Here is a 13,268-nt window from a genome sequence, read left to right as displayed (position 1 = left end):
GGGACCATTCCTTCCAAGATTTTCCAAGTGTAGATTATGATATATCTCTCCCTCCTGCGTTCCAACGAGTACAAGTCAAGTGCTTTCAAGCGTTCCCAGTAGTTAAGGTGCTTGACAGAACTTATACGTGCAGTAAAGGATCTCTGTACACTCTCTAGATCTGCGATTTCACCTGCTTTGTATGGAGATGTTAATGTACAGCAGTATTCCAGCCTAGAGAGAACAAGTGATTTGAAAAGGATCATCATGGGCTTGGCATCTCTCGTTTTGAAAGTTCTCATTATCCATCCTATCATTTTCTTTGCACGTGCGATCGTGGCACTGTTGTGATCCTTGAAAGTGAGATCCTCAGACATTACTACTCCCAGGTCCCTTACATTATTTTTCCGCTCTATTGTATGGCCGGAGTCAGTAGTATACTCTGTTCTAGTTATTATCTCCTCCAGTTTTCCATAACGGAGTAGTTGGAATTTGTCCTCATTGAACATCATATTGTTTACCGTTGCCCACTGGAAAACTTTGTTTATATCTTCTTGGAGGTTAACCGCGTCCTCAGCAGATGACAGCCTCATGCAGATCCTAGTATCATCCGCAAAGGATGATACGGTGCTGTGGTGTATATCTCTGTTTATGTCTGATATGAGGATAAGGAATAAGATGGGGGCGAGTACTGTGAGTACTATGAGTAACCTACAATTGGTTGTGGCAGTACATATTGGATTAACTGCCACAGTTCGTGAAAAAATAATTGTTTAATCTAACCTGACAAACTTGGGTGTACCCCCCTCCCTTCATCCGAAAACACATTCAAGATGCCTAGAAGCGTGTGTAGCCGTCGCCATTTTGAACTCCGTGGTATGAGTGCACACCAGAGCAGGGAGACACCGTCCTCCATGCAGGTCTTGGAAATAAGAACCGTTTATTGATTTCACCGCACTACGTCAGTAGTCAAGAGTAATAAAAGAATTTAGAAATTTGAAATCTTATCCGAGGGATGTCATTGCTAATCACTGTTGACTATGGTAGTGTTAGCTGCAAGATGTATTATTAAACACCTATGAGGGGCACCAGTGTACTGAAGTGTACGCAGTTGGATTAATAAAAGAGTGGAGCTGGGGGAAGAGTGTGGTAATTTTGGCGCGGGAAGGGTGGTTATCAAGGCTTAGAACACCCAGCTGCCTCCCTCTGGCCCCCAACCAATGCTGGCTGCCTTTCCGACTTCCCTTTTTTTTTTTAAACTATTTCTCAAGCGTGAGTGCTGATGCAAGGAGCAGCACATCTTATGAGCCACACTAGTAGGCGGAGAATGTTGCGAGTCGCGGGAAAGTAGTGGGGGGAGGAGTATTTGGGCATTCTGTATTGAAGTCAGGAAGGAAGTGAGAAATTGCCACCTGTCATCATGTTTCTTGTGGCATTCCTGAGGTGGCCGCCGTTGTTATGTCCCTCCAGAGAGCACCTGTAGGGTTGCCAGCTCACACTGTGGAGCTCCTGAATACCTCTTAAGAAACTTTGCCCACCTGCTCACCTTGCAGTAAAAGATATTTGTATGTAGACTGACTGCTATGGCTGACATCCAGGGACAAATTGTTGTGCTAATGTGTAAGAGGTCATATCCTGAGAATAATATCAGTGTATAAGAAAACTCTGGACTTGCTGAACGTATTCAGGTGCTGGGTGAAAGGTATTCCTGCAATGCGATGTAAAATAATACTAACAAATTAAGAAGTTTGCCTCATTAATATACCGAAGGCATTTCATTCTTATGACGAAATGTAATGATAATATAGCTTATCATGTCACTTATGTGACGTACATCGGTAATATTGCATGAAATAACAAGGAATATTTTGAGTTCTGAGTACAAATTAGATAAATGTTCTGTGATACTTTTGTATATGGCTAACATTAAACATTACCAGTCATCAGGTCCGTACCTTGAACAGTTCCTCAGGGGGGCAGGGAACGCCTACAACTAAAATAAACATATTAACAATAATTTAGGACTTAGGCTTATAGGTATAGGTCTTACGTATAAACAAAAAGTCTCGCATCTCTCGAGTCTTGAATGATGTTGAAGATAGGCTATATTATAAAATATTTATCATTTCATAGTTATTATTTACATGAATTAGGCGTTTTACTTTAAATTCGACAGGGATCAACTACCCCTTTTGCCCTTTCTCCAACAAAAGCTATGGCCCTGCAAACTGGCTATTTTATAACACCTCGTCTGTTGGTCCTCACTTATGAGCATATTGAGTGATCTTCAATTTTTCATGGGGGTGAACCGGGTAGCTAGGAAGGGCCTCTGTTAATTGTCCAAAAGCTCCACTGAGCAAGTTCTCTGATAACTAAGACCCGCGTCAAAAGAAATTTTCCTTTTTTTTTTTTTCCAGACAAACTAAATACCACAAGTCCTCGGAACATTTTTAGTGAAAAGCGACGGTGTGAATGGCGGTTGATGACTGTAATTGTCTCTTTAGTTAAAATGGCCTTGGCAGACGTTTTTGTTGACTTTTCCTCCATTGATGTTAGCTGGAAGAAGTTTTGTGAAAGTGTGAGTGGTGTTAAACGGACCAGCTGTGGCCCTGGTGTCGGGTGCCTGGTAAAGCCACGAACTTTTCTTTTTTTTCTCTCTCTCCGCTCTCTTTTTAGACTAGGCCACAGCAAGGGCTGTGTTGCCCTATTCTGATGCAGGGCCAGAAAAAAACCCTTTGTCCAAAGCATAACGTTAAATGCCTCTCGAAGGATTGTAAACGAAATGTGTCAGAAAAGCCATGGGAGAGTGCTTACAGCTAAGCCACAATTTGGAAATGAAAACTAGACGCTTCTTCGATCCGCACTGGACCATTATAATGTCAGACTTGATAATGATCTAGCTACGATGAAACTAAACCCTGTCCAGTTCTTATTTGTTGTTTGTAGGTTCGTCGTTATTCGTGGAGGTGTAGTTTAAAGCATGGGACAATTAAAGTACAGGGCGCTGCGCTGTGATTGAAAAATGAAGTAAAATCAGCACTGTTTCTTTTTCTGTGGATATTACGTGATCATGTATATATATGAAAGAGGAAATCTCTAGTATTTTGACTATCGAACTTGGGTCTATACTTAGTCACACCACAGCACCGTATCATCCTTTGCGGATGATACTAGGATCTGCATGAGGCTGTCATCTGCTGAGGACGCGGTTAACCTCCAAGAAGATATAAACAAAGTTTTCCAGTGGGCAACGGTAAACAATATGATGTTCAATGAGGACAAATTCCAACTACTCCGTTATGGAAAACTGGAGGAGATAATAACTAGAACAGAGTATACTACTGACTCCGGCCATACAATAGAGCGGAAAAATAATGTAAGGGACCTGGGAGCCTGGTCTCAGACCGGGCCGCGGGGGCGTTGACCCCCGGAACTCTCTCCAGGTAAACTCCAGTAATGTCTGAGGATCTCACTTTCAAGGATCACAACAGTGCCACGATCGCACGTGCAAAGAAAATGATAGGATGGATAATGAGAACTTTCAAAACGAGAGATGCCAAGCCCATGATGATCCTTTTCAAATCACTTGTTCTCTCTAGGCTGGAATACTGCTGTACATTAACATCTCCATTCAAAGCAGGTGAAATCGCAGATCTAGAGAGTGTACAGAGATCCTTTACTGCACGTATAAGTTCTGTCAAGCACCTTAACTACTGGGAACGCTTGGAAGCACTTGACTTGTACTCGTTGGAACGCAGGAGGGAGAGATATATCATAATCTACACTTGGAAAATCTTGGAAGGAATGGTCCTAAATCTGCACACAGAAATCACTCCCTACGAAAGTAAAAGACTGGGCAGGCGATGCAAAATGCCGCCAATAAAAAGTAGGGGCGCCATTGGTACACTAAGAGAAAACACCATAAGTGTCCGGGGCCCAAAACTGTTCAACAGCCTCCCATCAAGCATTAGGGGAATTGCCAATAAACCCCTGGCTGCCTTCAAGAGAGAGCTGGACAGATACCTAAAGTCGGTGCCGGATCAGCCGGGCTGTGGCTCGTACGTTGGACTGCGTGCGGCCAGCAGTAACAGCCTAGTTGATCAGGCCCTGATCCATCGAGAGGCCTGGTCATGGACCGGGCCGCGGGGGCGTTGATCCCCGGAATAACCTCCAGGTAAGCCTGCCATGCTGACCTTTGCGCCATGACCGGGTGCAAGAGAACCAAAACCAGAGAACTAAATTTCACGAGCTGTAGGAATATCATGACTTCACCTCACTGACTCTATCAGGCATTCGTACAACTATAACATGGATCATATCACAAATCACTCTTGTTCATGTTTAAAGTTTACAGTAATATGTAACTTGAGAGCCTAAATCTAGTTTTTGTGGGACTGAAATCGGAATATTCCTAGGCGTGTACATGAATTGCTATAGGGTCACATTTAACAGAATAGGACCATATAACCACTAGGTTTAATAGGTTTGTACCTTCTATAGGTGCCTGATGAACCATATGTGCAACACTTAGAACATTTATAAAGTAAACGTTTCGCCCACTAGTTTTTTTTTTTTTATATTTTGCCCACTAGTAGCTGAAATTTTTCCTTTATGCCTAAGTGTTCCACGTGTCTTTACTCCAGTCTTAACCAGATGGAGCAATTTTTTTCCGAGCTGTTGCTTGATCATCCGTATAACTAATAAGGTGTTTGCAGTATATGGAAATTTTCTCTTAAGCTAGGCCATGAGAGTAAAATTATACTTAAATCACATACAAGTAATCTGTGGATATGTATGTAATGTTGAGAGCTAGCAAATTGAGGAAAAAAATCTGGAACCTCAATACCACCCAAGGATTGTCAAACTGTTTCCCAATCACGTGCACAAATATCGGTGATGTATGTTGTAGGGAAACTGAACACTGTTCATCGAGTTCCTTGCTACTACTACTTATTATATTCACAAAGGACGCAGAACTCGCGTAGATCCCTTCACCTTGTAAGACACACGTGCAACAGTTAGGTATCTTTATTCCGAAACGTTTCGCCTACACGGTAGGCTTCTTCAGTCGAGTGGTGCTGATGTTTGGGATAAGAATATAGAAGGCGAGGCTTAGGTGTGTTCACGTATTGTAGTGAAATATGGTATCAAGCAGCAACAGCCTGATAACTGAAGGCATAAACCAGGCCCTCCCTACACATAATACTTAATTACAGAACAGAGTTCCTTCATGCTTATACACGAGTATCATCTTTCTGCAGGACAACTGGTGTTACGCTCTTACATTTTGTGACATCGTCTTACCCTCCACTGTGCTTTGTGAAAATCTTGACATGAAGAAAAAGTAGTTACGAAATGAGACAACGAAAAAAAAAAATACGGGATATTTGCTGGGTTTCGCTGGGTTAAAGAAAGCACATTCTTAGTTCAGGATCAAGTGAATGATAAATTAGACACATGTGCAACTCTTGGGTATCTTTATTGGGGAAACGTTTCGCCACACAGTGGCTTCATCAGTCCATACGTAGGAGAAACTTGAAGAACAGGAGGAGAATGAGGTAATCAGTCCCTCAACCTTGAGTCGATGTGTTCAGTCCATCAATCTTGAGAAGAATACGACATATGAGCGGAGAAGCAGCTTATAAACCGTATGGCAGGAGAGGTGTAGCAGTCATAGGTGGTGTCACATTTGTTCAACGTGGAAGTAGGTCGTGCCCAAGAATTAGGCAAGCGAAGAATTCCTAAGTATTAAGATGCCAAGAAGTTGCAGTGCCTGACAGGTTTGTAGAAGGATGGTTCAGAGAACCGACATGTTGATAAATTAGACACGTGTGCAACTCTTGGGTATCTTTATTGAGGAAACGTTTCGCCACACAGTGGCTTCATCAGTCCATACGTCCATACAAATCAAGTGAATGGTTGGAGTTGTGTGAATTATTAAAAAAAAAAAAGGTACTCCGTAATGTGGTAGATACGACTTGTGTTCGCGTACTTGCAAGCTAACTCAAAGTGCTTGATTTGCAGCATGGCATTTCTATGGGAGTAAAATTATATTTGTGTAATTTAAATGAAGCCGTCTCAGACTGTTTTTGCGTTAGTATTTATTTGATAAGTTACAAAATTTGCTGTGCCTCTTTCTGTAGTAAGTTTTTGAAGAATACGGTATTTTTTTTTTTAACTTACGATTTTCTTGAAGGAATTTTTACTAGGTTTTTATTTAGGTTTAATACAGCTTTAGATTTTTACAGTTGTCTCCTCGAATAGCTTATGTAGAAATTAACCTAAAATGGCCCATTAGTCAAACACTGACTTATTTTGTTTCCTTTGGAGTCTGTGTTATATAAATATTAGTTACTTAAATATCAGTTATGATTTCTAACAATAAAAATAATATAAAATGAACATATCAGTTACATGAATGTATTAGTTACGTTTCCTTAACTTTAATGGCCTTAAAAAAAAAGCAATACAAAAATGAATTTCATTTACATGTGTATTTATTTACTTATATCACTGTTAATCAGCTCAAGGTAATTAATACGTATACATTTTCATTGTAGCACTGAATGACTAGCACGAGTGTGAGTGTGGGGGGTTACTAGGTCTGCCTAGCATGAGTCAGTAGGTCTGCCTACTGACTCATGCTAGGCAGACCTTCTGACACATACTAGGCAGACCTTCTGACACATACTAGGCAGACCTTCTGACACATACTAGGCAGACCTTCTGACACATACTAGACAGACATACTGACTCATGCTAGGCAGACCTACTGACTCATGCTAGGCAGACCTACTGACACATGCTAGGCAGACCTACTGACTCATGCTAGGCAGACCTTCTGACACATACTAGACAGACATACTGACTCATGCTAGGCAGACCTACTGACTCATGCTAGGCAGACCTTCTGACACATACTAGACAGACCTACTGACACATACTAGACAGACCTACTGACTCATGCTAGGCAGACCTACTGACACATGCTAGGCAGACCTACTGACACATGCTAGGCAGACCTACTGACTCATGCTAGGCAGACCTTCTGACACATACTAGACAGACATACTGACTCATGCTAGGCAGACCTACTGACTCATGCTAGGCAGACCTTCTGACACATACTAGACAGACCTACTGACACATACTAGACAGACCTACTGACTCATGCTAGGCAGACCTACTGACACATGCTAGGCAGACCTACTGACACTAGACAGACCTACTGACACATACTTGGCAGACCTACTGACACATACTAGACAGACCTACTGACTCATGCTAGGCAGACCTACTGACTCATGCTAGGCAGACCTACTGACACATGCTAGGCAGACCTACTGACTCATGCTAGGCAGACCTACTGACACATGCTAGGCAGACCTACTGACTCATGCTAGGCAGACCTACTGACACATGCTAGGCAGACCTACTGACACATGCTAGGCAGACCTACTGACACATGCTAGGCAGACCTATTGACACATGCTAGGCAGACCTACTGACGCATGCTAGGCAGACCTACTGACTCATGCTAGGCAGATCTACTGACACATACTAGGCAGACCTATATATATATATATATATATATATATATATATATATATATATATATATATATATATATATATATATATATTAGTTTAATTTCTACATTTTGGATTAAAATATTTTTGTAATAGGTATACAGTTGAACTGTGACCTTAATTGGTCTTTTTTGCAGTCGAGAGGCCTTAAACATGCCAAACTATTACCAGTAATCCATGATCTAGAGAACACACACATTATGGACATATACAAAGTACTGTACTTTATGTAGATTTAACCAAGGCTGTAATCCAATAAAGACAATGACTTTTTTCCATCGGGTCCTTGTCTGTGAGTAAAATATCATCCCATACGAAAGTGTTGCGTTTGAATTCAACATCAATATTGAATTCATTGTCTGAGATTGTCATTTCGATGGTCACTGAAGTGTGACGGCAGGGGGAGTAGGACTGATAGCCAGTCATATTGTAAGTGTGAGAACCTGGCCATTCAAGCGACTAGGATCACAATGATTAGCCGGAATTCTTACCGAAAGAATTTTGTGGATGCAAATGGACCGGGCCGCGGGGGCGTTGATCCCCGGAATAACCTACAAGTAGACTCCAGGTAGATTACATCGACTCAAGGCTGAGGGACTGATTACCTCAAACTACTCCTGTTCTTCACGATTCTCCTTTGTATGGACTGATGAAGCCACTGTTTGGCAAAACGTTTCCTCATTAAAGATACCCAAGTGTTAACACAGGTGGCAGGATATTTTTTATAATTTTCAACATTGAAGAATCCTAAATAACAAAAAAGGCACAATACCGTGACTGGAACGATACACAAATAACCCGCACATAAAAGAGAGAAGCTTACGACGACGTTTCGATCCGACACTAACCAGAGGTGGAGCAGGACGGCTATATATAGGCAGGAAGAGGTGGTGGTAGTAGTAGTAGTAGTAGTAGTAGTAGTAGTAGTAGTACTACTACTACTACTACTACTACTACTACTACTACTACTACTACTACTACTACTACTACTACTACTACTACTACTACTACTACTACTACTACTACAAGAGTTGTGTATTGAAGAATCCTACTATGTAGAGCCTACACAGTTTCGCCTATACTATAAGTGAAACGTTTCAATCAGCAATAAAGATACCCAGTTATTGCTTGTGTGTCTTACTCCCTACTGTTAGCAGGCAGAGGTGTCGCTTGAGTTAGTGTCACCTGGGGCGGAATCTCTGGTGTCACCCGGGGCAGCATCTTTGGTGTCACTCCCATGAAATCCAAGGGTGGGGAGATGGGTAGGGGGTAAACTCTAGTTACGTCACTACTGCATGACCAGTGACTAATGTTTAACAATGAGAACGTTTAAGGGCCATAAACCAAACAGGAGAATGCTTCTCAACTTTATTAATGCAAAATAATAATCATAGTAATATTGAGGAAACATAAACTCAAATACCACTTTGAGTACAGGCAACAGATCCTACATTTATTCATCTTCAACAATGCAAAAAAAAAAAAAATGAAAAATAAAGAAAAACATTGCAATATTAGAGAAACACTAGTTCTAATTTGACCTTGAGTACAGGTAACATCTCGGTGAATCTGATCTTACATTTTCTTGCCTTCAATTATGCAAAATCATCGATCACATCATCAAAATCAATGATTTCCCTATATAGGCTTATTTGTACTTTGTTAATATATAATAGGCTATATAGAAACGAAGGATTCTTCTCTTATGTTGGTGCAGCACTGTCATTAGTGTCGCCTTCTTCAGAGGCTCTATGATGTCACCCCCTATATGGTGTCACCTGGGTCGGCCCTCCCCCCTTACGACGTCCCTGTTAGCAGTTATTATTTTCTATTATTCTCTGTTCCAGAATACAATCATAGATAACTAGTTGAAGTGTATGTATTGTGTGAGTGTATTGTGAGGTAGTGTTAAATTTACTATAAGCATATGTGTAATTATAATTTTTAAAAGTATCAGTTGGTATTGACCACGTTTTCACTGATACCTATCCCATAAAAATAGCCAATACCGATATTATGATACACCCCTAACTAACATATTACGCATAGTATGCATAATTGTTTCTCTCGTATTTCTTAAAATAAATATATTGTATTTTGTTTCCTAAACAGATATGGCTCGATCGATGATTGCTCTGTTCATAGTGTCTTTCTTCTTCGTGTTCGTGGCCTTCTGGACGGGAGTAGCTGGATGCTGGCGACGCTCTCCTGGCAACATAGCCTCAACTGCTATCCTCATGCTTCTTGCATGTAAGTATATACTACCATAAAGGACCCCAGTGGAAATAAGTCACTGCCGTTTTTTTGGGTTATCCTAGGTTCTCTACACACATGCTGCTATGTACGATAATCTATGTTACTGTATTTGTGTATACCTGAATAAAATTACTTAATCTACCACTGCTGCTCTCTCTCCTTTCGCTTACCCCCCCCCCCCCCTTTGCTCTCTCACTCTCTCTCTCTCTCTCTCTCTCTCTCTCTCTCTCTCTCTCTCTCTCTCCTCTCTCTCTCTCTCTCTCTCTCTCTCTCTCTCTCTCTCTCTCTCTCTCTCTCTCTCTCTCTCTCTCTCTCTCTCTCTCTCTCTCTCTCTCTCTCTCTCTCTCTCTTCCCCCCCCTCCCATCTCTTTCCCCCTTTCCCATCTCTCCCCTTCTTTATTGCAGAAAACAATATGAAGTTCACCGATGAGAAATTTCAATTACTCTGATGTGGTAAACATGAGGAAATTAAAACTTTATCAGAGTATAAAACAAATTCCAGCCACAAAATAGAGCGAAAAACTAACGCCAAAGACCTGGGAGTGATCATGTCGGAGGATCTCACCTTCAAGGACCATAACATTGTATAATTCGCATCTGCTAGAAAAATGACAGGATGGATAATGAGAACCTTCAAAACTAGGGATGCCACGCCCATGATGACACTCTTCAGGTCGCTTGTTCTATCTAGGCTGGAATATTGCTGCACACTAACAACACCTTTCAAGGCAGGTGAAATTGCTGACCTAGAAAATGTACAGAGAACCTTCATGGCGTGCATAACGGAGATAAAACTCCTCAATTACTGGGAGCGCTTGAAGTTCCTGAACCTGTACTCCCTGGAATGCAGGCAGGAGAGATACATGATTATATACACCTGGAAAATCCTAGAAGGACTAGTACCAAACTTGCACACGAAAATCACTCACTATGAAAGCAAAAGATTCGGCAGAAGATGCAACATCACCCCCCCCAATGAAAAGCAGGGGTGTCACTAGCACGTTAAGAGAACACAATAAGTGTCAGGGGCCTAAGACTGTTCAACTGTTTCCCAGCATGCATAAGGGGGATTACCAATAGACTCCTGGCTGTCTTCAAGCAGGCACTGGACAAGCACCTACAGTCAGTACCTGACCAGCCGGGCTGTGGTTCGTACGTTGGATTGTGTGCGGCCAGCAGTAACAGCCTGGTTGACCAGGCCCTGATCCTGTGACCAGGCCGCAGGGGCGTTGACCCCCGGAACTCTCTTTAGGTAAACTCCAGGTTCCCCATCTCCCATCTCTCTCTCTCTCCCCTTCCCCCCTCTCCCATCTCTTTCCCCCCCCTTTCCATTCTCTCTCTCCTCTCCCCCCCTTTTTTTTACACATGGTTTGATAAGGTTAGGTTAAGGATTCCTAACTTTTTTGACAAGCTGTTACCTACATCAGCTCATCTGAAAGTCTTTTTAATGTTATGAGACATACAAGAAGGGAACAGGATGAAGTTGGAGTTATCTATGGGCCAGCATTTTTGTTTGATCTGCTAACTTTATCTCTTTATCTCCCTTCTCTTTCTGTCTCCCCCTCTCCCTTCTCTTTCTCTCCCCTCTCCCTCTAAAAATATAACATAAGAAAGGAGGAACTTCACAGCAGGCCTGTTGGCCCATACTAGGCAGGTCCTTCACAATCCATCCCACTAACAGAATATTTGCCCAGCTCAATTTTTAATTGTAGCCAAGCAATAAGCTATGATAATTCTATTAACTCATGTGCAAGTCCCACTCAAATCCAGTCCCTCTCACTCATGTATTTATCCAGCCTAAATTTGAAACTACCCAAGGTTTTAACTTCAATAACCCTACTAGGCAGACTGTTTCACTCATCAGCTACCCTGTTTCCAAACCAATACTTTCCTATATCCTTTCTAAATCTAAATTTGTCTAATTTGAATCCATTATTGCGGGTTCTCTCTTGGAGAGAGATCCTCAAGACCTTATTTATGTCCCATTTATTAATACCCATCTTCCACTTATACACCTTGATCATGTCTCCACTCATTCTTCGTCTAACAAGTGAAAGTAATTTAAGGGACTTAAGCCTTTCTTCATACGGAAGATTTCTAATGCAATGAATTAATTTTGTCATTTGTCACTGAATGTTTTCTAACGAATTTATATCCATTCTGTAAAACAGAGACCAGAACTGAGCTGCATAATCTAGGTGAGGCCTTACTAATGATGTATAAAGCTGTAGTATAACCGCTGGACTTCCGTTGCTTACACTTCTTGATATAAATCCCAGCAATCTATTTGCCTTATTACGCACGCTTAGGCACTGCTGTCTTGGTTTAAGGTTGGTTGCTGCTTACCATAACCCCCAAATCCTTTTCACATTCTGTACTGCTAAGTTCAACATTATTAAGCTGGCAGGTGCTAGGGTTATGAACATTTCCAAGCTTTAGAACTTTATATTTGTCTACACTGAACTGCATCTGCCACTTTTCTGAGCACGAATTGAATTTGTCTAAATCCTCCTGAAGTTCCAAGACATCAATGTCTGAATTGATTATCCTACCTATCTTTGTGTCATCAGTGAATTTGCATATGTCACTAGTAATTCCCCTCATCAAGGTCATTTATATAGTATATTATAAACAACAATGGGCTTAAAACTGATCCCTGCGGAATGCCACTTGTTACAGATCCCCACTCAAATTTAACCCCATTTATGCACTCTGCTTCCTATTAGTGAGCCATGACTCGATCCATGACAGCACTTTTCCCCCAATGCCATGAGTAGCCACTTTCTTTAACAGTCTCTGATGTGGTACTCTATCAAAAACCTTACTAAAATCTAAATAATATCGAATTCTTTATCATGTTCAACGGCCTCAAAAGCCTTACTGAAGAAAGTTAATAAATTAGTTAAGCAGGAACAGCCCCTGGTGAATCCATGTTGAGCATCATTAATCAAATTATGCCTGTCGAGATGGCTTCTTATATTATCAGCTATAATTGACTAGTAATTTGCCTACAATTGAGGTTAGGCTTATTGGGCAGTAATTTGATGGTAACGACTTGTCCCCTGCTTTAAAAATAGGAATTACATTAGCCATCTTCCACATATCAGACATTACACATGTTTGAAGAGATAAATTAAAAATAGTAATTAAAGCTTCACAGAGTTCCATTTGCATTCCTTAAGAAACCTTGAAAAAAGCTCATCAGGACCGGGCGATTTATTTTGCTTCAAACAGTCTATCTGATAACCATTTCGCTAGTTACTGTGATATCACATAATTTATCTTCTTCAGGACCACTAAAAACCTAATTATTGGGATATTATTAGTGTCTTCCTGAGTGAAAACTGAGCGAAAATAATTATTAAAAATAGAGCACATTTCATCCTCTTTGTCATGTGCTACAAGAATGGTATATAATACCAACAACACGAAATTAAGACACCT

General features: G+C 41.1%; 1 protein-coding gene across 2 annotated transcripts in view; it reads left to right on the top strand.

The window, feature by feature from the left end:
- The window catches only part of LOC128684206 (transmembrane protein 114), a 234,444-nt gene that overhangs the window by 186,303 nt on the left and 34,873 nt on the right, over nucleotides 1-13,268 (top strand). For both annotated transcript variants that reach the window (XM_070094466.1, XM_070094457.1), the window contains exon 4: nucleotides 9,681-9,818. In XM_070094466.1, the coding sequence (XP_069950567.1) occupies nucleotides 9,681-9,818 (138 nt within the window). The remainder of the gene's footprint in view (nucleotides 1-9,680; nucleotides 9,819-13,268) is intronic.

This window comes from Cherax quadricarinatus, chromosome 4, assembly GCF_038502225.1.
Source record: "Cherax quadricarinatus isolate ZL_2023a chromosome 4, ASM3850222v1, whole genome shotgun sequence".
NCBI lineage: Eukaryota > Metazoa > Arthropoda > Malacostraca > Decapoda > Parastacidae > Cherax > Cherax quadricarinatus.
This window is presented reverse-complemented; position numbering and strand designations above follow the sequence as displayed.